This window comes from Acanthopagrus latus, chromosome 2 (genome assembly GCF_904848185.1).
Source record: "Acanthopagrus latus isolate v.2019 chromosome 2, fAcaLat1.1, whole genome shotgun sequence".
Classification (NCBI taxonomy): Eukaryota; Metazoa; Chordata; class Actinopteri; order Spariformes; family Sparidae; genus Acanthopagrus; species Acanthopagrus latus.
The window spans coordinates 30,951,438-30,979,177 of NC_051040.1; the positions used below are offsets into that span (position 1 = coordinate 30,951,438).

At 40.1% G+C, this 27,740-nt stretch overlaps 1 protein-coding gene across 8 annotated transcripts in view; it reads right to left on the bottom strand.

Annotated features, from left to right (window-relative positions):
* Positions 1–446: 446 nt before the first annotated feature.
* The window catches only part of fat3a (FAT atypical cadherin 3a), a 226,858-nt gene continuing 199,564 nt past the window's right edge, over positions 447–27,740 (bottom strand). For 4 of the 8 annotated variants that reach the window (XM_037119863.1, XM_037119854.1, XM_037119836.1 and 1 more), the window contains 4 exons: positions 15,559–15,663; positions 13,860–13,919; positions 13,010–13,045; positions 447–3,538 (listed from right to left, as the gene is read on the bottom strand). In XM_037119863.1, coding sequence (XP_036975758.1) covers positions 2,907–3,538; positions 13,010–13,045; positions 13,860–13,919; positions 15,559–15,663 — 833 coding nt within the window. In that variant the 3' untranslated portion in view covers positions 447–2,906. Of the gene's footprint in view, positions 3,539–13,009; positions 13,046–13,079; positions 13,457–13,859; positions 13,920–15,558; positions 15,664–27,740 lie in introns of those variants that run through there. The other 4 variants (XM_037119880.1, XM_037119872.1, XM_037119845.1 and 1 more) reach the window with 3 other exon arrangements.

The following is a 27,740-nucleotide window of genomic DNA, read 5'->3' on the forward strand; positions in this document are numbered from 1 at the left end:
GATTGACTGATTGATTGAAGTGACAATATCAACAGTGGCCTCAAGCTTATTTGAGTTTGAGACTCTTGTCTTAAGGTTATATTACAGAAGGACCTATTGTGAGATTAAAAGATTCTTTCAATTTGACTGTCAGAGCTTTACATTTAAAATCTTTTTACCATCTCTTTTTACAATAAATTACCAAACTCATTCTCTACATAGCTCTACAGCTTGATATAACAATGGATGGAACAAGAAAACTGGTGTTTGGCATATAAAAACAGGAATGGGTGAATGATATAGTTTGAACAAGCTTTGTCATTCATATGAAGTACAACAGCAAGTCAGATATGTGAGACATCTCACAGAAGTCCAATGCTAAATATTATCCAAAGGTGTTTAACACGTCAGTAAACAGCTGCTATGATTTGTCAGGGTTGATTTATCTCTGAGTAAAGGTCTGGTCATATGGTGCACAAGAATCTTTTTATTTTGAGTGAACTGAGAAAAAAAAAGCTTAACAAAAGCAATTACTTTGTATACTCAGTTTGTGCAGATAAAGGACATATTTTGACACTGCCCAATATCCTTGAACATCGGGAATTCATCAAACAATACAGATTAAAGAACTGTATAAAAAGATTCTGTTGTAACCATAAACATGTTTTGACAAAACAAAATAAAAAACGTTTTCTGGGACATCTGGATTTAATACTGTGCAAAATTAATCTATAATATTGAAACTGCATTCAGGCAGTCAGTGACAGAGGAATTATGTGGAAATAATTGATATTCAACAGTATCTTACTGTCCACATTCACATCAAACAGTCCCCTGAAAAGAAAAAAAGAAAAAAGGCGCATTTCCATAACTACAAAATCTGCACTTTAACAACCTAACTATGTACACTGTACAGAGATTTAAAGTAAAACATCCTGTAGAAAGAAGTAAGGAATGGCATACCTGAACTGATCAGGCAGATTATAGTAAAATACAGTGATGATCAGAAGCATTTGAATGTGCTATCGGTCCTGGAGGCAAAATGGAAAACATTCCATTAGTGCCCTGGATAAGGTTTTGACTTCTGTTTGCAGTCATGGTGAAGATGCTAAAAAGAAACAGAACACTGGGACGCATTACTGCTAAAAATGGGTCTGCTCCGCATATGTTTTGGGGAATGATGTGTTAAAAATATTAGGTGGGGGGGGAACAAGACCAAATATGGACAACAACTCCAGCTTATAGCCTAAACGGTTGGTGCTTGTCAATTATTTTTGTCATATATTTCCAAAGCAATGGCATTGTTTCCTTCACAATGTTTTTTTTTCACCTAGATTGAACAATTACAATGACATATTGCCTGCATGCATGTAGGATTTTAGAACATGGCACAAAAAAGCTTACTTCAATCACTAATACAAATCCACAACATAATGACTGATGCTGAGAGCAGATGTGGTTGCTAATATACATTTTAAGGAATTTTATCTTAACATTACTACTCTACCTCTGAATAAAAATGTATTATGTCATTTTAATAGGAAAATGCACTTGGTGTTACGGTGCTATTTGTGTCAAATATTTGTATTTTGTTGAAAATATGAATGAAGTATCCAGATCCTTTACTTAAAGAAGATATAAAACTGCTCCACATCAATTCAAGAGAAATGTGTGTGTGTGTGTGTGTGTGTGTGTGTGTGTGTATTCATATATTCAGGTAATATTTGAATTACATATTTTTTCCAAGTATAACCCCAGATACTAGATGATGTGTTAACTTCCACCAGGTCCATTGCGCTGTGCATCTGTTCCATTCCAGCTCCGGAGCCCTCCAGAATGCTGAACGCAGCAATTCAGTCGAATTCAGCACAGAGCAGACAGGAAGTCACGCAATGAAACAACAACATAACATCTGGTTCATTTTCAAAATAAAACAAAAAAGAGACAAATACAAGCTTTTCTACTAACCCTTAGGTTGGGAACACTTTGTGTTGTTATGTTCATAACACATACCTATAACATGGACACAAGTGATTATGTAATTATCACTGGAACTCCTCAGTCTTGCGACTCTAGCTGTCTGGCAGTGCTGTGCCATGCTGGAATCAAAGCGCATCTAGTGGGGGTTGCTGGATGTTTTGCATGGCTGTGCATCCAGTGTAATCGCAGTGTAATAATCTTTATCTGTAGCTAAGACAATTAATTTGTGATCTTGACGCCTTAAATATATTGACTACTATAGCATCTCTTGGCTTTCGCACAAAAAATAAGGCAAAAAGATCAATGACAGGTAAATGACAGAGGATGGCTGGACCATGGACCATGGCTAGAAGGGGGGAAGGCTTGATTTTGTTTGTTTGTTTGTTTTTTGGAAAAGAAACCAGCACATTCCACATTAAAACAAATAAGAGATTTTTAAATGTGGCCACAACACTGTTTCATACTTACTCACCAGTAAGATCATCTATTCTACAAAGCCTGTACAATCTTGGAGCAATACAAAGTTTACAAATCAAGGGGGAACAAAAAAAAAGGGGGATTTGTGTCAGAAGAATTGCTCTGATGGGCTTTTGTGAAGGTGCAGGGAAAGAAACAACCCTGTCACTTACTTGATTGTCTCCTTTCTTTAGTCTTATTTTCTAAACTGCATCTGTAATATGCAGTCACTTTTGAATTGATCCTTCTCATTTACATTGGAACAAGAAGGACCCACTTATTGTTCACCACAGCAGGGACAGGTTAACACTTCCTTTTCTTGACAGAGGTGACAGTACTTGGAATAATTAAGTTGTGGTTTTAAGGTCACTGTTAATGTCTATGGTTGTAGCAGTGCCTAACATTGCTGAAAGAAGCATTTCTTCTCCTGCCTTCTGAACCAATGTTATGCTCCTTCTGGCCCATTATACATCCCTGTACTGGTCAATCAATCACACCTCGGTCTGTTGCTGTGAGTCAGTGATGATGGTCTCCCCTCGACGAAGCTCGTCCATACTGTCAAAGTCACTGCAATGTTCAGAATCATCCAGCCCGCACGGGGGCAGCATGTCCGAGGCTGATGAGGCACGAACAGATAGTCGCACATTCACTGGCAGAGATTCATCAGTGTCCCCATTTCCCGTGGTTACACAACTCAATGAAGTGCTGAAGTTCCCGTGGGGCACCTCACCAAGGGGTAGCTGGTGTGGAGGCAAGTATTGGCTTGGGTGGAAGTGTGGCCTGGCATGCTGATGCTCAGTGCTGCATGAGCTCAGGGTGCTCTCCTTGGAGACTGGATGGTTGGCAGGAATTGGTGTGTAAGGCTCAGGAAAGTCTTCACCTGTGGGTAGAGGAAGTGGCAGCTGGTCTTGGCTCAAGAACTCTTCTTCTTGGGGAGGGGGGTAGTCACTGTCGATGTCATAGCCTCCCAGGTAATAGTCTGACTCCAGTTCACGAGTGCTTCCTCCAAGGTGAGAAGCTGAGGCTACCACATTGCTGCCAGGACCTGCCTCGTAGCCTGGCACCTCTGCGATATCCGACAGCCTGGTGCTTGGCATCCAGTCTGATGTGTCCCAGTGATATGCTAGAGTAAAAGGGGAGACTGTTAGCAACATTTTGGACTATGAAAATAAGACACAACAGCCCCCATACGGCTGAGCTAACAAACTATTCTTCACAATATGGAGCTGTGAATGACATGCCTTCAGTATGCATCAGGCAAGTTAGACTTAGTAGCATCGACCATACACAGAGGTCAGGTACATAACCAAGCACAACCTGCACAGAAAAAAATGTTAGGTCTTTAAGGGTATGTGGCATGCAACACTGGAGCGTTTGAAAGTCAGGGTCACAGGAGTCCGAGCATGCTGAAATTCAAAGAAAAAAAAAAAGAAATGTGGCAACATTGATTTGGATGTTACAGTGATCTGGTAGATTTTCCTCTTGGTCAGTGCAGCAAAGTAATCTATCATCTATGTGTTTCCATTGAGTTGCTGGCTCCCTACCCATTTATCACTCCACTAGGGCAAGGGTAGTGTGTGTTGTGTGTGTTGTGTGTATATATATATATATATATATATATATATATATATATATATATATATATATATATATATATATATATATATATATATATATATATATATATATATATATATATATATATATATATAGGGGTGGGGGGTGGGGGGGTGTTATATGTCTGCTTGGCTCTGGATTACTAAACACTCATGTGACTCATTTTGGAAAGGAATGAGAAACAAACTACTCTAAAACCAATTATGTGCCCAAGCTGCATTCAAAGTAATTTAACTACTATTCTTTCATCATAACGTTTATATGAAATTCCAACACTTTCATATCAGTTCATGAGGAACATGTTCAGGTTAGTAACAACAACTAATTCATACACATTTGGCTGTGTTAGTAACCTGGCTTTTATTGTTTATTAATTGGTCCAGTTTTTGTGAAGCATTCACTGTTGATAGATGACCACCAAAAAATGGTGCCACATGATCTTCAGATTTTGCGAGTTCATTGAAAATGACTCAGTGCAGCATAAAGAATGACAGGCAAGCCATATATTTTTCATGCAGTCTTATAATACATTGGTTGTCTCTACCAAATCCAAGACAAATAAGACTGCATTTGTTGACCACATTTGGCAGAACGTCTGGAATGGGAGAGACTTGTTCACCCCTTAGAACATATTCTATCTTGAAAGGCAAAATTTGAAGGAGTAGGCATCTGAAATGAGAGTCAGTCAGGGTATGCTGAGGTGTTAGCACTGAGCACTGGAGCCAACAATCTACAGATATAGCATGAATGATGATTCTCATCACAAATGTTGGTTGATCAGAAGGACAATCTACCCAAAAACTCTGCAGATTAACTTAACTGAAATTATTAAGCAACCTAAAGTCAAAGCACAGATGGTGAGTGAAGTACAAACTGTGAATTGACAGGCAATTACAAAGAAAACCATAAGATATCCATGCAACAAAGCAGAACATAAATCATGACAAGACATGACCAAAACTGAAGCTTTGAAAAATCACTCAATAACTGTTCTCGTACAGTAACACCACTGGGCTCGAGATGAAAATCCTAAAAAAAGGAATGTGCTGAAGAATTTACCAATGGCAAAGTGTGGAATTTTGAAAAATCAATTGTGCATACAAAGAGGTAAAAAGGTAGGGGGATAGACAAAATAATTTCGATCAGGATAGAATAGCTTGGAAATTAAAATTGTTGATTTAGGATAAGAATTTATGAGTGTGGTGAAAGCCTGACAGATGGAGAGCAAATGAACCCTAATGGCCATCTGCTTGTAGATGGTGTTTTGATGCTGCTAATGGTGGGCGAGTTGGAAGGTGGATGTTGGCTTTAGGTTCAGGTGCTGGACTGTAGTTGCAGTTAATTTTGATATTGACTGGCTTCTCTGCAAAAAGATTTAAGTGGAAACTTAAAGTGAAGCTCTTGCCAAAATGCAACCCAGGCTTTTTTTGTGAATGTATATGACTCAAACCTTTGTGTAAAAGCATAATTACAATGAACGAGGCACTTCTAAGATTTACAGTATTTTTGTTTTTGGGTGAAGCTCATTTTCAATGGGAGTGAACGGGGCAAATTCTATGTTAGCATCAAAATCGCCAGACTTGACACAACATGAAACTTTGCTCGTAGCATCAACAGGGTCTCTACACATGAACATGAGCATTGAGAACAATGTTTGTGTACACAGAGTTTGCTAAAAAGAGTTTTTGAACAACTCACCTTAGCAGTAGCTTGTTCGCTCGCAGCTGTCATAACAGCCGAGAAGTATCGAAGTATCTACAAGAACAAAATAGAAGGATACCTGACGGACAACAACTCGCATCAGATGTGGAGGGGCATCCAGGCCCTAACCAACTACAAAGGAAACCCCCCTCCCACATCCTGCAACAGCAGCAACACACTGGCAGAGGAGCTAAACAGCCTCTTTGCCCGGTTTGAGACCACCACCACACACCTGCAGTCACTGCCTGCCCCTGGTTCCAGCACCCCACCTCTCTCTCTCCAGGAACATGAGGTGAGAAAAAAGTTAAGAGCAGTGAAGCTGCTGGTCCTGACGGTATCCCGGGGACGGTGATTAAAGCATGTGCAGACCAACTGGCAGGGATCCTCACCAAAATCTTCAACCTCTCCTTGACACAAGCCACCATCCCCACATGTCTGAAGGCCTCTATCATCGTCCCCATCCCCAAAAAAACTGCCATAGACAGCCTGAGTGATTAGAGATCTATTGCTCTGGCGCCTATAATCATGAAGTGCTTGGAACGATCAGCACATCAGAGACTGTCTCCCTCCCTCCCTCGACCCCCACCAGTTTGCCTATAGGGCAAACTGTTCTACAGTGGACGCCATCGTCCTCACACTCCACACAGCGCTGAGCCACCAGGAGAACAAGAAGAGCTATGTGAGGATGCTCTTCGTGGACTACAGCTCAGCATTTAACACCATTATTCCAGACATTCTCATCACCAAACTACTGGAACTACAGATCCCCCTCCCCAACTGCAATTGGATTAGAAACTTCCTGTCAAGTCGCCTACAGTCTGTGAGACTCGGCCCCCACCACTCCACTGCACTCACACTTAGCACTGGTTCCCCTCAAGGTTACGTTCTGAGCCCTCTACTGTACGCCCTGTACACCTACAACTGCTCTCCAACTCACCCAACCAACTGCATTATTAAATATGCGAATGACACCACAGTGGTTGGACTCATTCGAGGCGAGGATGAGACAGTGTACAGGGCCGAGGTTGAAGAACTGTCGCTATGGTGCTCAGACAACAACCTGACCCTGAATGTCCCAAAGACAAAACAACTCATCGTGAACTTCAGGAAGAACAGACATGACCACACCCCCCTCCTCATAAATGGAGAACAGGTGGAGACTGTCACCACCTTCAGGTTTCTGGGCACCCACATATCTGCAGACCACTCCTGGACCTACAACATCATCAACCTGATTAAGAAGGCTCAGCAGAGACTACACTTCCTGCATGTCCTCAGGAAAAACAAACTGGACACAAAACTGCTGCTGGCCTTCTATCATTCCTCTGTGGAGAGCATAGTGACGTACTGTCTGGGTGTGTGGTACGCAGGCTCAACAGCCAAGGACAGGAAGGTGGTGCAGAGGGTCATAAACACTGCCCAAAAGATCATCGGCTGCCCTCTGACCAGCCTGGAACACATCGCCACATCCTGCTGTCTCAGGAGAACCAAGGCCATCACAGGAGACCCCTCACACCCTGCCTACTCGCTGTTTATGCATCATAAACATCATCACAGAGAGGGAAATTGCGCCTGGTAGTGATGTTGTGCAGGACAATACACGCAAGTATAATGTTGCATGCTCCCTGTGATTCCACTCGTAAGTAGTTAAGGCATGCAAAGCGTCTCTTCAGAACTCCATTTAAACGCTCAATTGCACATCTTGTTTTGCAATGAGACGTGTTGAAGCTTGCCTTCGCAGGTGTAGTTGCTGCAAGAAAAGGAGTCATCAGCCATGGTAGGAGTGGATAGGCACTGTCTCTTAATATTATGCCATCCGGTCGGTTGGTTTAGAGCACTGGTAATCCGGATTTGGTAATCACACTTTCTGTAAGCAAAGATGTGTGGGTACTATCATTCCTATGCACATATCTGTGCATATGGACTGTTGACAGATGTGGGCCCTGGTTCTTGCAGTCAGTTGAGAGGGCTAATGGCCTGAAACACCTCTGATGTGGCCACTGGATATGCAGCCACTTTCTGTTGCATTGGTTTCTGGTGTTTATGTGTATTTGACTTTGTTTCTGTATTTGCAGTTTTCTCCCAATGGAAATGTATTGGCCATTGCACTGGGTTAGTGTCTTTGGTTGAGTCACTGGTGTTTGTAGCATGTTTCCCAATGTCTGAGCTTGTGTTGTCAAATTGATGAAGATATTTGACTCATGTTTGGTCTACTTACATGTGTTGTGACACATGTGACTGCACTTCCCTGTTTCCGTGATAATTGATCCACTTGAGAGAAGCGGAATATTAAATGCGGAATTAAACAGCAGGATTATTGCACAGGTGTGCCTTGAGCAGTTCTCAATGAAAGGCTCTAAAATGTGGTACTTCATTTGATAAATATACATTTATTTGGCAGTGAACTTCTTCAAAATATGTCCTTTATTTCTGGTGTGACAATCATTTGCCTTATACACTGCTGCACATCATATGGAGTTGATCAGGTTGTTTCTCTCCACTGAATAGAGCATACTTCATGAGATAAATCTGAACAAATAGTATATTACTGACTATAACAATTCTGTATAGACAATGTGATACCTAAGAAAGAAGTAACTTTGTATTCTAATAACAAAACATATAAGCAAAGAGATTAAAGACTGTATCAACCACAATACATTGGCATTAAAGAACTGGGTCAGAGCATAACTAAAAACTTTGCTTCATCACATAATGTTTCAGTACCTCTGGTGACCTGCAAATGGCAAACAAACTGAGTAACTTTTATCTAAACTTTGAAAGTGTACTCTACTCTGACCTCTCTTCTGAAGGTAGGGATGTTTCTTTTACTGACCAGAATGTAAAGCTAGGCTACTAGACCCCCATGAAATCCAATCCCTTTTTAAGGCCCCCACACACCGCCCAGACTCAAACCAACAGCCAACTGCCTTTCTCCAACTACGCTGTTGCCTCTTGTCTGACCTATTCGGCAGAAAAGTTGCATTGCACACACCGCTTCTACGTGCTGCCAGCTCCACAGTAATGTGTACGTTCTGTGCTTGTGCGAGATGCAATAAGCAGGTGGCGCTATCGTATCGCTGGACAAGAGGATTATGCACGCAACTCTCTTTACTTACTTAACTATTTCAAACAAAAACAGCTGCATACTAAACATGCAGCGAGGTATTACCAAACGAATACAGATTATTTGTCCTGAACGGACCTAACAGCTAGTCTCATGCCAGTACTGCAAAACATGAAAACAGTGAATGACGGAACGGAGTGCATAGAAAAACAAGGCGCACACAGTATTCCGCCCTTCCCACACACTGCGCTGATTCGCTAGCAGACCACCAATCAGAGATTCCAATGGCTCAGACGGCCGACAGCCAACCTCTTCAGACTTTGCATGCTGAATCGGAGCAGACAATGTCCGCGCAGCTCCGAAAGCTTCCAATGCAGCTGAACACACCAAACATATTTGTTCCAGACCTCGTCCAAGTCTCCCTAAATGCTTCAGACGTCCATTGGTTGGGCCGGTGTGTTCCTGCCTTTAAACACACATGCACTAAGAAGGCCACGGGGCCAGGTGATCCTTGGAGGAAATCAGTGATTACACCTGGCCCTAAACAACTTAGGGCTGATGCCTGACACCCAGGGCCATCAAACTGGGGGGAAAAGTGGGACTGATTACCAGAGCCCCAATGGGGGAGGGGGCCCTCGAAAGGCCTGAACCAACAGACTATCATGCAGGGGAAGAAGCTGGATGTTGAGGTCCTTGGCTGGTGTGGTTATACTTGGACTGTGGTTGTTAGGAATGTTGGTCTTGCAAATGACACCGGAAACACCCTATGGTACAGAAATGAACTTTTCGTGAATGAGCAACAGTTCTGCAGTTCCTGCAGAAAGCATGCCAACTGCATGCTCCATCAAACCTTGTAACCTCTATGTCATTGTGTTTTGTGATAAAACACATTTTAGAGTGGTCTTTTATTTTGAACAGTCAAAGGAACAGCTGAGTAATAATTATGCTGTTTCATCAGCATCTTGATATGTCATACCTGTCAGGTATGCAAATTCAATAGATGAACTGCATCTTGATGTATATTTCTCTATGAATAATTGTATATGTGCTCAGTAATTTGTGTGGCATGAAGGTGTTTACAAACATCTATTTAGTTATACAACCCTGTATTGAATAATGACGAAGAAATTACCTTATAAGTTCCCTTCCATGGTTATGGTATGGTACTTAGTGTGTTCCTAACAGATGTTTTTGGAGCATTCCACAACATTAGAAGTCTTTGTTGCCCCTGGCAAATCCTGTCTGAAATGTGTTCTTTGTAAATATATGCTCTCTCACACTCACACACTCACACACACACACACACACACACACACACACACACACACACACACACACCCTACAATAACTGAGCTGAATGCTGATTAAAAGCATTTGATAGCTTTACAATGTCTGGAATCGGCACTGATGAGTCTCAATCAACTGCACCCTCACTGTAGGAGCAATGGACAAACAAGACATGTATCATAAAGCTATAATAAGGCATTTGACAGGACTACAGGACACACAGGAGACAGCTGCTGCTGCTGAACAAAAAAACAAGGCATTGAAACAAAGTATCAATGCCTTTGGGCCCCATGAATATTCAAAATAAATTAAATGGATTTCAGTGTATTTGTTTTCAAACTATCTTTTCAGCAGAGTTAGTCTACTGCAGCAATTCCTAAAAAGTGGGCAGCAGCCAACCTGTAGGCCATGAAAGTACTGCACAAGGGCAAAACAAGTAAAATGATTTCATTTTTATCTTATTCAGTAACATGTCATGTCACATCAGTTTTCCACTGACATGTGCGTGCCATCCAGTGACCTTTACCTCTGCAGCTGGACAACATTGCAGGAAACACAGTTCTGACAGGGCAGCATTATTGCGGAATAGACTTCTATCTGGGTTGTATGTGCATGTCTTTGCTTGTGTTGAAAGATATAAGATAAGATAATTTACAAGTTGTTAGGTGTAAACGGCAGAACACACTGTATGTGTGAGCAGTGCTTGTGCTCGGTGAAACGTCTTAGTTTTTATATCATTTTCTATATCTCAGTTATTTTAGATTTACCACATTTTCAATGTCTGTATCTGTAGAATATATCAAAGTCATGAAAAGAATTCACACAACAGATGAAGGGCAGTTTTTTTTCCTGTGCACTTCCTGTCTCTTTCCCTTCTAACTTCCCTCTCTTTCTCCATCCTGTTTCTTGCTCTTTCAACATGGTACATTAAAAAAAGTCATAATTTTTATTGATGATTAACATAGACAAACTCCATGCAAAAGGATGGGGCTCACAGTGGGGAAATCATTTGTCTTGCGTGTTTATCAGAGTTGTGATTAAATGTTTAGATGGCCGGACTGGATTTTGGGCCACATCAGACTTACAGTTTTTCCCAGTTGCTTTGGTGCTTTTCTCACATCACTATTAACATTTGCACAGCAGTCAGTGCATTTCTCAAAACAATTAGTGCAAACTGCAAAACCTGGTGGATAACCTGCAAAAGCATGTCACTTGCTCAAAATGGATGGTCCATTCCTCAAAAGCAAGTATTCATGTCAGTTAACCTGCCAGTGTCACCAAAATGAGAAGTCTTGGCACCATCGTTTATGAACAAGATAGTCAAATGGCTTTGTCAAGTTTTCATTATGACAGTTTATTCTCTCAGTATTTTCAAATGCAAAAAAAGGTCAGAACTCAGACACACTTCTTTCAACCTTATTGCATTGTTTGCAATCACCATTGAACAAATGGTTTCCTCTTGCTGTGGGGTAAAAAGGGGCCCTCTTCCATCTTTGCGAGTTTGTCTTTCAATCCTATGTGATGCAGAGTAAAATTACAGTAATGTACAGCAAACATGAGATATTATGAGATGTTGGATTACTGTCCAATACTAATCATACCAGTTCTCCCTACAAAATGTTTAAATGATTGTATTTACAAGGATTCTTCCAACATTTGGTTGCACCCTCTGACCAGCCTCAGCCATTGTGAGGCCGTGATTGACAATATGGACCACAACTGTAGCCCTATTTCATTAGGAATCTGCCTATATATTTGGCCTCTTCTCCCTCTTCCCCTGTTTTGGCTCCTTCCCCTTCCTCCCTGCAACCTCACCCCTCTTCCACGATGCTGACCTTCCATTTCTGTGTCACAGAATTGTAGAAATGGTACACACTATGTCCTGCTCAGTTCATATATGCTTGCTAAGTGAGGGTTCATGGGATTCATCCCTGAGTGACTGTGAACAAGTGGCTTGTCATTGGTTACAACTAATACTCCACGCACCTCCTCATGAGTGAAAACTGAAGTTCACCTGAGAGCAACTGTTCAATTTAGGAGACATTTCCAGGAAAAAATGATAAAGAAAGGTTTAAAATTTGCTTGACAGAATTTGATAACTAGTTCAGCAATTTTGTATGTACTGACTGAAGCAATGAAATGAAGACTTAGTTTTATTGGGAACAACTGTTCAGCATCCATAAGTATAGTTCATTTTGACTGACATGACATAAGCAAATGATAATGTTATAAAACTGCAGAGAATTGTATGAAAGCAACTGATACATGTCCAAAACCATTTGCAATTTGTTCAGAGGAAGGAGAAATTGCTACTATGATGTGCACAAATGATTAAATGTTGAGGAGGTTGAACTAATAGTTATGAGAATTTTCATTCTGATCTGAGAAAAGCACCAAAGCGACTGAGAAAAACTGTAAGTTTGGGGATGTCTGCTCTAGTGGAAGATTTTACCTGATAAAGGTAACAGAGGGAAGTTAGTGGGTCAATACCGAATTCAGAGGAAATTTTGTTGCAGGATCTTCTTTTGGATCCAATAGTTGAATAGACAGACATACCATCATGTTCATAATTAGGCCCTGATGAGAGAAAAGCTGCATATCTACAACATTAGTCTTAAAATTAATTTGACAAAATCCATTGAACACAAAGTGATTATACTATATAGCATATATAGGAGCAGAATTTTTTTTTACTGGACATACAGCATAGTATGACCTGTTCTAGCTTTATTTTGAATGTAGATTCTAATAGATTTGTAACTGCACAATTGAAGTTATTATTGTTGGGTGATGTAGCCAAAATATTTGATTGGTAGATACTTCAGGTGAATCGAAACTTCAGATCGACAGACAGACAGACAGACAGACAGACAGGCAGACAGACAGACAGACAGACAGACAGACGAATGGGGGTCTAGTCACCTCTGTTGTAGGTTTGACCATGATCCATAACTGACACTGTCAAATAGAAGAACAGAAACATAAACCAACATAAATCTAGAGCTGCGGATATGACCTCCCTGACCTTTCCCTCCCAAAATTTAATTTCAGTACTTTTCCCTCTTTTGGGAACTCTGATGTTCAAGCACCTCACTATTTTACTGATAATATAAATTAAAAATGACTGTGGTGTTACCTTCCAACAATTACAACTTTCACAAGTTCTTGGACAAATATTATTGAAGAGACGGTCCTTGCAAGGAATATTACAGCATCAGTAGTGTGTGTTTAAAGAGAGTTCCTATGTGTGTGGAGAGTGTATGTGTGTCACAGCAACCACGAGGATCTCCAGTTTCATCCATCATTTTCTGCCAGCTTCCTCTCAGATTCTATCTTGTCACTCTATCATGAAGTTCATAAAGTTTATTCCTAAAACAGTGGATGAAAAAGAAGCTTGAGTACAAAGGAGGAACTCATCAGTGAAATCACCCATCATGGTGATCAGATAGAATCAAAACCTGCAGATTGTTGGCTATCAGTGCTATGTGGTTAGCCCTGTGTGTGTTATGGAAAAATATACTGAGAACTGAGAACAGAAAAAAAGTTTAACTTTGAAGTGGGTTGACTGACAGAGCACTGACTTTGAGGATGTGACTTACTGAGTCACCACTTACTGAGAGATAGATTATGTAATACAATGTGAGAGTGTATTTAACTTTGGCATATAGCAGAAGAGACCTCTTTTAGATCTCACCAGACACAAAAACAAGGCTGAAATAAGAGAAGGGGGAAGTTATGAGATGAATGACACAAAGGAGATGAGACATGGTACCTTCACTTTCGATTGTGTCGACTGCATCATTGACCAGTCGAATGACAGTCACTATGGAGGCTTGTGGAGGGAAAAAAGGAGGAGGTAAGTTTTGAAATACAGTTGTTCAGGGTGAAAAATGCTTGTCATGGTGTTAGTCTGGGATCACCCCTCACACCTGTGGCATTTCTTATGGTTTCTCACTTATGCCAGTTCTGTCTGCAGGACACTACCTGGTCTGGACACTATAGCACAGTCTGGACTTCTTGCTGAGTTGGGGGGGGGGGGCATTTGCATGCAATATTGTTTCCATATACTATATGGATATAATAAAGGGTCTATTTATCATCCATTCATTATTATTATTCATTATTCAATTCAATCTGGTAAATGAAGAACAGAAAATAAACATATATCTGTATACACTGACGATAAGCAGTCAAATGTATTATTTTACACATTTAATTATTAAATATATATATTCACTTAATAATTAAATGTGTTCTTGCAAATGAAAAAAAGATGAGTCGTGTGTGTGTATATATATATATACATACGTGACTCGTCTTCTTTTCGTTTGCAAGAACACATTTAGTTATTAAATGAATGGATAACACACTGTTAGTTAAAAAAAATCTGCAAAGATAACACAGACAAACAAAAGAAATTAACTTCAAATGCAAAACAAGTCATGGGAGAACAAAACAATATTAAAACAAAATAGCAACAATACCAATATGTTTCTACTGTTTGCAATTTTAGTTGCGACACTTTCATATTTGGTGACACCTGTCAGATTTCAGGGGGCACATGAAAGACGGGCAACACTACAATCTAACTGAGGCAATATTCACATACTTAATCAATTGAGAATTAGAGGCAAAAAACCTGCCATCTGTCATGTGTGAACATCCTGTAAAGTAAAACAATCAAAGTCATTGACTGCAAATCAATCTTGTGAGAACGGGATGACATAATGTCAGAAATTAAACACAAAACCAAATACACAGCTCCAGCCACCAGTTCCGCTCTGTGAAGTTGTCTCAACCCCTTAGCTTCTTTGATGCTGCTCATAATGACATTGTTGTGAAATCATTATAAAGTACATTTGAGAGAGAACCATGGGAATGCATTCTCTTAAAAATACAGACCTTCAAATGCCATTACATGTCAATGTAAATGAAAAATCAATATAAGCCACACTGTCCCACAACTGTGCTACACTCACCTACCCAGTCATGTATACAATGATTTGTGTTACTTATTTACTATATGTGTAAACAAAAAAAGATTGGATATATATCCAAAGATGGTAAAATTCATGGAAAGCCACTGAGGATTGTTATTAAGTGCTATACCCTCTCTTTCTGTTCCTCCTTTCGTTTCCCCTCTCCTTTATTCTCAGGTGCACATATGGTCCACTATGACTTCCGCCAATGAAGCTAAGTGAGTGATTCTTCTAGCACTTCCATGTGAGTTTTATTTGTCTCGCACCAAGCATGTGAAAATGTGATTGTCTTACATAATGTGAAGCACATCACTCAAATTATACTTTTATTGTAATTTGTAAATGTATTGAGTTCTAGATATTGATGATGAAACGTCTCAGACTTTTCAAATAACCCCACAAAAGAACTAAAAAACACTATTGATCTGGGGATATTGATATATAGTAGAACCCTGAGCCACTCATGGTGAAAGTGTGAGATGTGTGTCTTACCATTGTCATCACAGGAGTCAGACTGGAAGGAACTTAGTGATTGGATTTCAGAGTTGCTGCCTTTGTTGCTACCTGTTACTTCTTCTGCCATGTCAACCATCTTACCTGCAGAGAGATGTCAGGGGGTGAGGATGGCCACATTCCAAAAAAGATACAAATTTTGAAAAACTGAGTGTTGAAGAGCTGAAACTATGACTGCATGGATGAAAAACAGTACTTGGACATTCTCAGTAATATACTCGTGCCAGCAAGTTAGTATCTTAGTTCATTCAGAACATATCAGATTCTAACCTATGTCAAAAGTTATTCAGGTTTCCCAGTCTAGGGTTTTATAAGGCTTTAGGTATAATGTATGCTGTGCTAGCATGAGGAAAGCATAAATGTGAAATTACACTATTAAGGCAAAAATTTAGGTGTGTACAGGACCTGGTATCATTAACGTAATCAGTTGGGTCCAGCATATGCATTTGCAGTTGTACTGAAACATGTCATCAGCCAGTGAATTCTAGATTGCACAGCTCAGAAAAGGCTCACATATATGCTCAGAGAACTCAAATTATTTATGTGGTCCCTGTTTCAGGTGTAATGCTGATAAAAACAAGCTGAGTAGTCAGAAGAAGGAGTAGCTGTTGCAGAAAATGTGCTCTCAACAGATCTAAATGTCTTTATTGCCTTTGTTTTTGTTTCCCTTTTTATATCGTGAATGGTATTTTGAAAATGTACAGTATATTGGTTCCTTTGTTTGTGGTGACACCTACTGGCTAAGCCTGTGAATAGCATGGTGGGCAGTGTGTTGCGTTCACATGCTGAATTACCAATTAGAGAGAAAGAGGGTGTGTTCTGTTGGAAGCTACATGCAGTAAAGAGTTGGTACTGAAAAGTAGCAGTGCAAAATTAAAAAGGATGGAACCACCCCTACCTTTTTGGTCAGAAGGTGCACATATTATGTGATTGTATTTCATTTTACACTAATGCTATTTGTGTTTGTAATATTCATTTTGGTAATAATAATATCTTGTGTTTGTAATATTCGTTTTATTTCAGTTTTTCAAGGTGTTTACCAATTAAAGGCAGAAAATAAATACTAGTCAAGCATCAGACGGAGCGTGGGTTATCTCTACCGAATAGGAAGAACTCTGGGAGCATTTATAGTGACAAGCGTGGCTATTCATGGGACTGAGCAGCAAAATCCATCAATGTTTCTGAGGTTCACACGGCCATGCTTCAGCAACTTCATTACCACATCCCACGTAGAACATCTGCCTGCATATCCTAGCATTCATCGATCATCCTGAATACAATCGCCTACTCCAGAGCGGAAGAACGTCCAAAGCAACTGTGTGACACAGCTGGACAATGGTCCATGTATCATCTGATCATTCAGTGAGTCAATTTAATCTGGCAAACGAAAAACGAAAAAACAAGTTGTTTTTCTGTATGCACCAAACATTGAAAACTGATGTTTATTTTCCTATTTTCAGCCCAAAACGGAAAATATGTTAAACAAGGAAACCAAAACGAAATAATAAATCTAATTGACATTTTCTGTTATTGTTATGCCATTTTCCACGGTACATTTCTGCTGTGTGGCCAAGCTTTGCGCATGCGCAACGTATAGTCTGATACCTCTGGTCGCTAATTACGTTTTCAATAAAGCATTGGGGGAAAAAAAAATCTCTGGTCACGTCTCAAGCCAGCCCATGGTTCACGTTAGCTTTGTCAAATCAGCTACACCTTATATTTTCAGAGCGCAAATGCACTTACATTTACTGTAATCATAATGAACCCACTCTGACTTCTCCAGTCATTATTCCCCATAATTAACTGAAGGAATCCCAAAGCTATCCTTCTGGATTTCAGAGTAAAGGACATCATGAGGAAAAAAAAAATCATTGTTTCCATAAGTAGTCCAAGATTCATATTCCGCTGATCTTAGTACTTCCTAGACTACTTTCATTCATAATATGAAGTACTTTTACAGTGTACTTTTTGAGTAAACGTGTCAAAATCCTTAACAGAGGATAAGATTAACAATATGTCGCTCAAATTTGACGTGAAATAAAAACAGATTTTCCAGAAGTAGCCAAAGATTCATATACTGCTGAATTTAGTACTTGCTAGACTACTTGCATAACTAATATGAAGTACTTTTACTGTGTACTTTTCAAGTAATACTTCGAGTCAAAATCCTTAACAGACAACGAGATTAAGTATTTTTGCCCAAATTTGATGTAGAAATTCACTTGTGACAGAGTACTATTAGACTGTGGTATTGTTCCCTTTTTGTTATGTAAAAGTTCGCAGTATTTCCTCCAACAGTGTGCAAATCTGAAACCTGGATTCATGAGTAGGTCATTTTTTCCAGTCTTAACAACTCCCCAAGCATACAAGGCCATGGATACAACTTGAGAAGTGAGCTGACCATCAGCCAGCAGATGTTGACTGTGGTCGACTAGGACCAGAAGAGAACAGTTGAGATAGATGTGCCAATCCTCGCTGACAGTAACATCCAGAAGACGGAGCACAAAAAGATGGAGGAGTTGAAAGGAACAACTTCAACAGATGTAGAAGGTGAAGACCAAAAAGGTTCCAGTGCTCATACGCCAGCTCTAGCAGTTCCCAGTTGCAACATCAGGGGTTTGTGCAGAACCCTCAAGTTCAAGCTTTTACATTCATAATGCACCAATAATAACATAAACTTTTAAACAATTTTGTAAGTCTATCACTATGAAATCATTAGCTTTTATTAATAATGATTTCACAACATGACAGTCAATGTTAATGTCTAATGACTTGCTACTCATGAATCCAAATTTCAGATTTGCACACTGTTGGAGGAAATGCTCCAATCTTTTACTTAAAAAAGCAAGCAAAACCACAGTCTAATAATACTCTGTTACAAGTACATTTCTACATCAAATTTGGGCAAAAATACTTATTCTTGTTCTCTGGTAAGGATTTTGACACAGGATTACTCAAAAAGAACACAGTAAAAGTACTTAATATTATTCATGCAGGTAGTCTAGGAAGTACTAAATTAAGTAGTATAGGAATCATGGACTCCTTTTGGAAAATGCATTTTTTTATTCTACATCAAAGTTGGGCAAAATATCCTTAATCTTGTCCTCTGTTGAAGGAAAACTTCGGTTGATTTGCAGCTTCATTGCTCAAGCTACCCTTGACTTGCCAGTACCGAAGACGCGAACACATTTGGTCCAACCATTACAGGGCTCCATGAATGGAGATTTAGCAGTGACAGCTAACAGCATGGGGTCAGAAATTTACACTGTGTTTTTAACGTCTTAACATGCTCCAAAACTCTCTAAAAACGTTATGCAACATCAGCAGACACCTTACAACACAGCACTCTAGCATGTATGACTCAAAATGAATAAAAAAGTAGTTAAAACAGTGTGTTTGTGCAAGTAGCTACATACCGGTTTGTTGACATCCATGTCTTCTGGTAGCTACACCAAAGTAGTCAATCTGTCAAGCGTCGATACTGATTTGTTTTTTCATTTTTTTTTTGCCAATCTAAATTGACTCATTGAATGATCAGATGATACAGGGACCGACAATGCCGGTTTGCAATGAATCATGATATTTTGGGGATATCAGTTCAGACTGTATCTTTCAAGTTTGGACATTTTTTTTCAAAAAATTCAGGAAAAACAAAATTGCATTTAAAAATGTTGTAAGGTGAATGATAGTGTGTATTTTCACTCTGTAAGTTTGCCTTACATTATCTAATATTACACTATTGTGGTTTCAAAGTAGTTCTGCAATGGAGCAGAGTACATCAGGTACTTGCGTACTAGAGTTAGAACTTTTGGCTTTAAAAAAGGAGAACGCACAATTGGAAGAGAAATTAGAAAGTGAATTTGAAGACTCTGAAAGACAACAGATTGAAGAGAGGATAGCTGAGATTCATGCAGATCTTTAAATACACAGGACAGGGCTCCCGGAGCCACCATTTCCGGTTGAGCAAGAGGAGAGGCGATGAGAAAGAGAGAAACACCTTACAGAAAAAATGCCTGAGTTTAAAAAGGGTGAGATAACAAAAAAGGAAAGAAAGCTTATGTTCACATATGTAAACTTCAAAGCAGAGGTCCAACTCATCGGATCTAAACTTAAGGCAGAATGCTCTAAAAGTGAGTTAGGTGATATTATCAAATAAGTGGGAAAATTTAAGTCAGTACTAAAGCAAGAACATCAGAGTTAACGTGCACTGACCACACATCTCATGATCTAAGAAGAAAAATGGATAGCTGCACCTCAGCTACTACTAGGGCTGTCAGGCGATCAAAAAAAATAATCTAATTAATTACAGGATTTGTAATTAATTAATCTCATTTTAATCTCATATCTTCTAAAGGTACCCAAATACAGAATTCGAATTCTAGGAAATTACAAAATTATATTGCATGACTTATCAATTGAATACACTGAGAAGATTTGAAATCCACATTTTTTTTTGGTGAAGTGCGTTTCATAAATTAAATTTAAAAGAAAATGGTCAAGCACAACCCAGCAAACCAATCAGGCAGGTGCATTATTCAAAAATGCAATACAAATACACTTAAATAAATAAAATTCAGAAATAAAATAAGGCTGAGTCTTAAATAGGCACTTAAGCAGACTCTCAATTCAAAATGAGCACTAAAGCTGATTCAATACAGCAATTCAAAATGAATACCAAAGCTGACTAAATACGGCAATTCAAAATGAGTAGTAGAAGTATAAGGCTGTGAACAGTGACATAGAATTTGTCTTCAAAATAAGAGCTTTACATTGCACCCCATTTATAACTGGGTTCTTAGCGGGGGGCTTTTAAATTGAAAGTAGCGACCGTCCTTGCTGACACAAAAACAAGCTAACACAACCAAACAGCTACAGAAACCGAGGAGACGCTGCATCTCCTGGATCTCAGTGGCTGTCTAGTTGTTAAACTAAATGTCCGTGGATGAAGTGATGGACTGACTGCTGTGATCATCTGTTTCTTGGTTTTAAAACTCCTTGGCTGTGGATCGCACAACAGTGCAGGTCATTGACACCTCTGCCCACCTCATGCAGAAGCGGGCACATTTCTGCCTCGTTTTTAGATAACAGGCGAGGCGGAAATAAGTGTACCCTCCGAGGGGGAAAATCGGCGGACTAAAACGCCACCCTCAATTTTCCGGCCTCTGTCTAAAACCGCGGACCAAGCCGCCAAAAGGACCGGCGAATTGACGGCTTGGTGCCCTGTCTAAAAATGGCTCATGTCTGTTGTCACCCTGCTTTGACTAGCAACGCAGGTGGGAAGTGACAAACACGTCCGGACAAGTTCCTCGGTGCTAGTGCTACTGTGACGTGCCACTGCCAAGTAGCCTATGGGTCATTCACGGGGCCAAATTTAAAATGCTCACGCATTGAATTGCCACTCAGAATCTCAGAATTAATTGCGTTAATTTTTATAACGTGTTAACTTGCAGTGTAATTAATTAATCTAATTAATGCATTAAACTGACAGCCCTAGCTACTACTGAAATCACTGTACTCCTGAAAAAGCAGCATATAGACGTTGATATCGAGGAGTTTGATGCAGTCACTGTGACAGAATAACTCCTCCAATGGTTCTAAAGAGAAGATGCCATTCTGCCATTCCTGCCTGGGCAACAACCCACTGGAACCAATATGTCACTAAAGCACTGGATGAAGGGAAGCCATATCCAGGTTTCGAATAATTTTCAGACTTCATGGTAGGAGAGGTGCGCATAGCATGCAATCTGGTCTCCTCCCTCTATGCATTAAATGAAACGGGCATACAGGTGAAAACCCAGGGAAGGAACAGAAACGTCTCAAAGCCAGCATCCTGGTGGCATCAACAAAGGTGTCTCAGAAACTAAAACCCACTTCAGAAGCCTCAAGTGCATCAAAGGGTGACAAAAATGACAAAACCAGCCCTCCTGCCACTCAAAACAAAAGGCAAATAGAGTGTATCTGCTGTCAACAAACTATTCATAACTGTGAAACATTTGCAGCAATGCCTCTAGAGGAAATGAAAAAAAAATGTTATCAACAACCATATGTGCTTGAGTTGCCTCAGAGTTGGCCATATCTCCAAAAATTGTAGACAGAGAGTCACTTGCCATATTTGCAGGCAGAGACACCCCTCTCTACTTCATGAAAAAACGTCCACGAGGAGAAACACCTGAAACACTACCACAAGTCGACAGTGCTTCCACTGTCTCATGCAGCGTGAGAGTTGATAACCGCGATCGCACTTTAATGATTGTTCCAGTGTAGCTCTCTTGTGCAGCAAAAAGCAGCCCAGAAACTTTGGTCTACGTACTAAGAGTGAACCAACTAAGAGTGAGCAAAAGTACCTTTCACAAGAGTACATTGAGCTGCCACCCACATACACTCGAGAATACATCCCACTGGAGCAGAACAGTATTCCCACCTGTGAAACACCAAAAAAGTGAATCCACCTTCTCAGCATTTCAGAAGAAATACCAGATCTATTGAGCTGTCCTGCAGGACTCCTGATTGACTATGACTGTGCAAAGGCCCTGAAACCAAAACAAGTGATATCAGGTGAAGATTACGATCCATAGACAGTCAAGACTGCTTTAGGAGCGAGTATAGTAGGATCTGTAAAACCTTGGACTAACTCAAAGGATGTGGCAGGGGTCTGCCATCGCATCTCTAAAGGGGACTTCCAGCTATCACACCTGTGTCTGTGATTAAGACACTGGAAGCAGATTTATTAGACACAAGCCCAAGAGAAAAGAACATATCCCAGCAGGACATCCAGTTTCTACAGCTCCTGATTGGGAAAATCCAACATAACAAGGAAGGACATCTGGAGATGCCGCTACCCTTCAGAGAATGTCCTCAGCTTCTGAACAACAAGCAGCTAGCTATAGTTCGATTGAAGCATTTAAAACGAAAAATAGAGAACAATCCCAAGTACAAGGAGCATTGCTTGAAATTCATGGCTGGTGTACTTGAAAATGGTGACGCAGAAGAGGTAGATGACACACCGAAAGAGAGCAAAACTTGGTACATTCCACGTCATGGGGTGTACCATCCTAGGAAGCCCATCAAAATCAGAGTTGTATTCGACTGCTCTGCATGATTTGAGGGTGCCTCTCTTAATGATCACCTACTCACAGGACCTGATTTAATGAATGCACTGACTGGAGTGCTCTGTAGGTTTCACAACAATCAAATCGCAATTATTTGCTTCATGGAGAAAATGTTTCACCGCTCCCATGACAACCAAGAAGACTGGGATTTCCTGAGGTTCCTGTGGTGGGAAAATTCTAACACATAAATGGAACCCAAGGAATACTGCATGTGAGTGCATATTTTTGGAGCAGCATAATCCCAGGATGTGCTAATTACGGCATAAAATACTTGCCAGTGACCACAAAAAGGACTACCCAGTGGCAGCTAATTTCATTAGAAGAAAGTTACATGTTGCCGATGGGCCCATCAGATTCAGTCAAGAAAGCCAAACAGCTGGTCAATGAAGCACATAACTCTTTGCCAAGGGAAAAATTTGTGTGCAACAAAAAGGATGTCTGGGATGCAATTCCAGAGACTGAACATGCCAGTGTAGAGAAGGATGTGGATCTGAATTACAGTGAGGTTCCCATGCAGAGTGTATTGGGAGTGAAGTGGAACATACAGATTGACGCATTCATTCATTCAATTCAAGAGATGTGCAAGCGGGTTATTGGGTGGGATGGACCCCTCACCCCTGAACTAAAGACTTCAAAACATTCAAATACCAAGATGCTTCATTCCTGAGAATCTTTTCACAACCCAAAACATTGAACTGCATCATTTTTGAGATGCCAGCAGTAACGGTTGTGGGCATTGTTCATATATCAGGATTGTTGAAGATAAAAGGGTGCATTGTGCACTGGTCATGGGTGAGGCCCGAGTGGCCCCCCACAAACATTGTCACCATACCCTTGAGATCTCTGCAGCCGCAGTTTCTGCAGCAGCAAGTAATATCTTGAGACAACAGCTTGAACTGAAGATAGATCAAGAATTTTTCTGGACAGACTCACAGGTGGTGCTTGGGTATATCAAGAACGGAACCCAGTGCTTTCATGTTTTTGTTGCTAATTGTGTTCAGAGGATAAGAGACACAACAGATCCAGGACAATGGTTTTACATTGACATAGGTCAAATTCCAGCAGACCATTCGTCTAGGGGTCTAAAGGTGGCTGACCTGATTGATTCAAATTGGCTCACTGGACCTAAATTCTTATAGGAACGAGACATGGTCACAAACCAAGGATCCCCAGAGCTTCTTATAGGCGACCCAGAAGTAAAGATCCTGAAGACAGAGGCCTTGGAGAGAGACAGCTTCCTGAAGAGGTTGTCAAGTTTTGCTGATTGGGATACAGCTCTCAAATTTGTTGCTCGGATTCAAAGACTGGCAAATAGAGACCTGTCAGGGCCTATTAGTGTTGAGAAGAGGAAAATGGCCGCTCTTGCTCTCATCAAGGCAGCACAAAGAAAGCCTTTGAAGAAGAGCTGAAATGGTTCAGTCAACAATTGGCTAAAATACCAAAAGCTCACAAAATGTACTAACTTGATCCCATCCTTGCGGATGGACTACTCAGGGTTGGAGGGTGACTGAGTAGGTCTGCTACATCACTTGAGGTGAAACATCCAGTAATTCTTCCTAGAGACGGCATTGTCTAACAAGTAATACTTGACCACTGTTACAAGAAAACTCAGCACCAAGGCAGAGGGCAAACAGTGAACAAACCCAGGGCCAACGGATATTGGACAATAGGTGCCAGCAACGTAGTGGTGGAGCATATCAAATGTTACGTCACTTGCAGAAAAGTGCGTGGACCAACGGAAGTTCAACGTATGGTGAACCTGCTTGCTGACTGAGTAGAGCCGTCACCTCCATTCTCAGACAGAGGAATTGACTGTTTCAGGTCCTTCTACACAAAACAAGGTCAAAAAGAATTTAAGAGATATGGTCTGTTTTTCACATGTTTAAGCTCCAGAGCCATCCACATAGTGGAGTGAGACAGATCTGATCTGACCAAGGTACAAATTTTGTTGGGGCAAAGAATGAGTTTGAGAGAGTGGAGAAAAGGTCTAATGGATCTAGACAAAGAGAGAATTTCTACTTATCTGGCAATGAAACAATGTGGCCTCTGTATGAATGTACTGGAAGCAAGCCACATGGAAGGTGTGTGGGAGCACCAAATACAGACAGTCAGTGGTGTGATGAGCTCTGTCCTGACCCAAGCTACAGGAAGACTAGATGACACCTTATTGAGAACATTCTTCTATGAGGCCATGTCGATAGTTGCCAATCACCCACTCACCAAAGATACAATCAATGACCCAAAGAGCCTTTAACACCAAATCATTTACTTACAATGAAGACCTCTGTGCCCCTTCTGCCTCCTAGCAATTTCGTCCGAGAGGATTTGTAAGCCAGGAAGAGGTGGCGAAGAGTTCATTACCTAACAGAACAATTCTGGTGCAGATGGCGCAAAGAATACTTGGCCAACGTGAGCCTCAGACAAAAGTGGCATGCACTCAGAAGAAACATGCAAGTTGGAGATGTAGTAATTCTAAAGGAGGACAATATTCCCAGAAATGAGAGGAAACTGGCTAGAGTTGTTGAGACAAATGAAGATGATGATGGTATTGTGAGAAAGGTTCAAATCCAGATAGGACGGAGAGGTCAGCGCTTGAAGCAACCATCTTTTCTTGAGCGTCCAGTTCATAAATTAGTGGTACAAGTTGAGAATGATTCCTAAACCACTACTGACAAAACCAGATGTCTTAAACATACATGCAAGGTGCTGTTAATCTAATCAAAAGTTAATCTAAATCTGAAACAATATATACGGGTTATGAAAGTTGATTACCAATTTCTGAAAAATTACAAGATTTATTACCATTCGTTTGTTGTTTGATATATAAATATAAATATTTGCACATTTTGGTGGCAGTGTAGGTGTCGCAGAAAATGTGCCTTTGTTTTTGTTTCCCTTTTTACATTGTAAATGGTATTTTGAAAATGTATATCGGTTCCTTTGTTTGCGGTGACACCTACTGGCCAAACCTGTGAATAGGACTGAGTGGGCAGCATGCTGTGTTCACATGCTGAATTACCAATTAGAGTGAAAGAGGGTGTGTTCTGTTGGAAGCTACATGCAGTAAAGTGTTGGTACTGAAGAGTAGCAGTGCAACATTAAAAAGGATGGCAACCACTCCTAAGTTTTTGGTCAGAAGGCGCACACGGTATGTGGTTGTATTTAATTTTACACTAATAATATATGTGTTTGTAATACTCATTTTGGTACTAATAATATCTTGTGTTTGTAATATTCAATTATGTTTTATGTTTTTTTATGTTTCAATTATGAATCATGTTGATGTGATTAGTGATGTTTTATATAGTTTTCACAATATCTTTTACAATACACAATTTTACTCTTTGAGAGATGTCATCGTTGTAATAATAATTATACTACTCTCTTTCAAAGACCTGTTGAGGGTTTGTTTTACAGAATAATCTCTTCATGGATTGTGCATTTTTGTGAAATGATGAAAAGTTAAAAAAAAAAAAGGTGCTGCAGTTTATTTTTGTACTTTGCTGTTACACTAATATATTTATACCTGTCATAGTTTGAGTCTGTGGTTTTGTTCTTTCCTGTTTAATTTTGAAATTATATCCTCCTGTGTCATGTCTCACTTTCCATTTCCTCCCTCTTCTGTTTTTCTGCTCCTCCCCAATATGTTTCACAAGTTGTCCAATTCCCCAGCCTCCGTTGTGTATATGGTCTCCCTGGTCTCTTTGTTAATTCATCTGTTTAGTCCCCTGAGTCTGTTCCTATGTTCCATCTCCCCATGGGTTGTTTCTGGCTTTTATCTCTTGTGTTATTCCTAGTTTGTACACTGTCTTGCTTTTATTTCTTGCATTTTTGCCTTTGCCTGCTCTGTGTTGTTGCCTTTGCCTGTTCTGTGTTGTTGCCTCTTGATGGATTGTGGATTTGATTTACTAAAGCTCACTAATGCTCTCACAGTTGAAAATGAGCTTGTTTGTCTTCGCAGCATTTAACCATGTGATTTCTAACTTGTGTTCAACACAAAGCTGCATTAAATCCAAGCAGGAAATTTGGATGTGACACTGTGTGGTTTGACAGCCTATATTTTGCACTGCATCAGGCTACACAAAGGTATCTGTACATGTAATGAACAAAGCTGGACAGCATTGCTGACAATGTCCCAAACAAGGTATATTGGATTTAGCCATCAAAATGCCAAAACAGAGTTGCCAACTAACAAAATAATCTGAGTTTAAAGTTCCACTTTTCAGAGGTTTTAACCACTTTGCATGTTAGTCAGCATCAGCATGTAAATGACTCCTGAGCTTAAAACTTTTGTTACACATACTCTTCCCAAAGGTCAAGATTAGGTGTATTCTGAAACAGAATATAAATTATAGATACAACAGATCATTTCATCACTGTGATCTGCTATGATTTGTCCACCTAAGTTTGCTGTCGCAAAACTTCTCTCCCATAATAAATAAGTTTTGCACTGCACATCAAAGGGTGGCAGTCTAGCGCAGCACTATTATGTGTGATCTAACTGAATATGCAAGTGAAAATGTTAGTGCTTTGATGCAAAGTGACAGGATTTGGATCAAGGAGCTGATGAGAAAAAAGGTGAGCCAAATTCAGCATGTTACACCTGTTATTTCAGGGTACCAGTTTGTCATGCTTTCAAACTTTCAATCCTCTAGACACTAGACATATAGTATGCATATCCATGACATCAAGCCAATTTGATCTGCAGTTGAACTGTGACCTGATTATGGCTGCACAAATAATACTGTAAAAAGAGTAGTATTTCTTTTAGGGATTTCCAAATCTGAGCCGAGTCCTTTAATATTTAGTATCTGCCAATACCGCGTCCTGATCTGATGCTCAGCCTTAACTACTATTTTCCTGGATAATACAGCTGCATTAAGAAAAAAAAGTACCTGCATTCCTTAATAGTTTTTTTATTTTGTTGAAACAAAGTATATACTTCCATATGGCTCTTCCTTATTATGCATATATGCTATTCCAACATTGGCCGACCACCTTCTTGTGTTAGCAGGTGAGTCTGCGATGCTGCACTGTGACAGCAGACCCTCG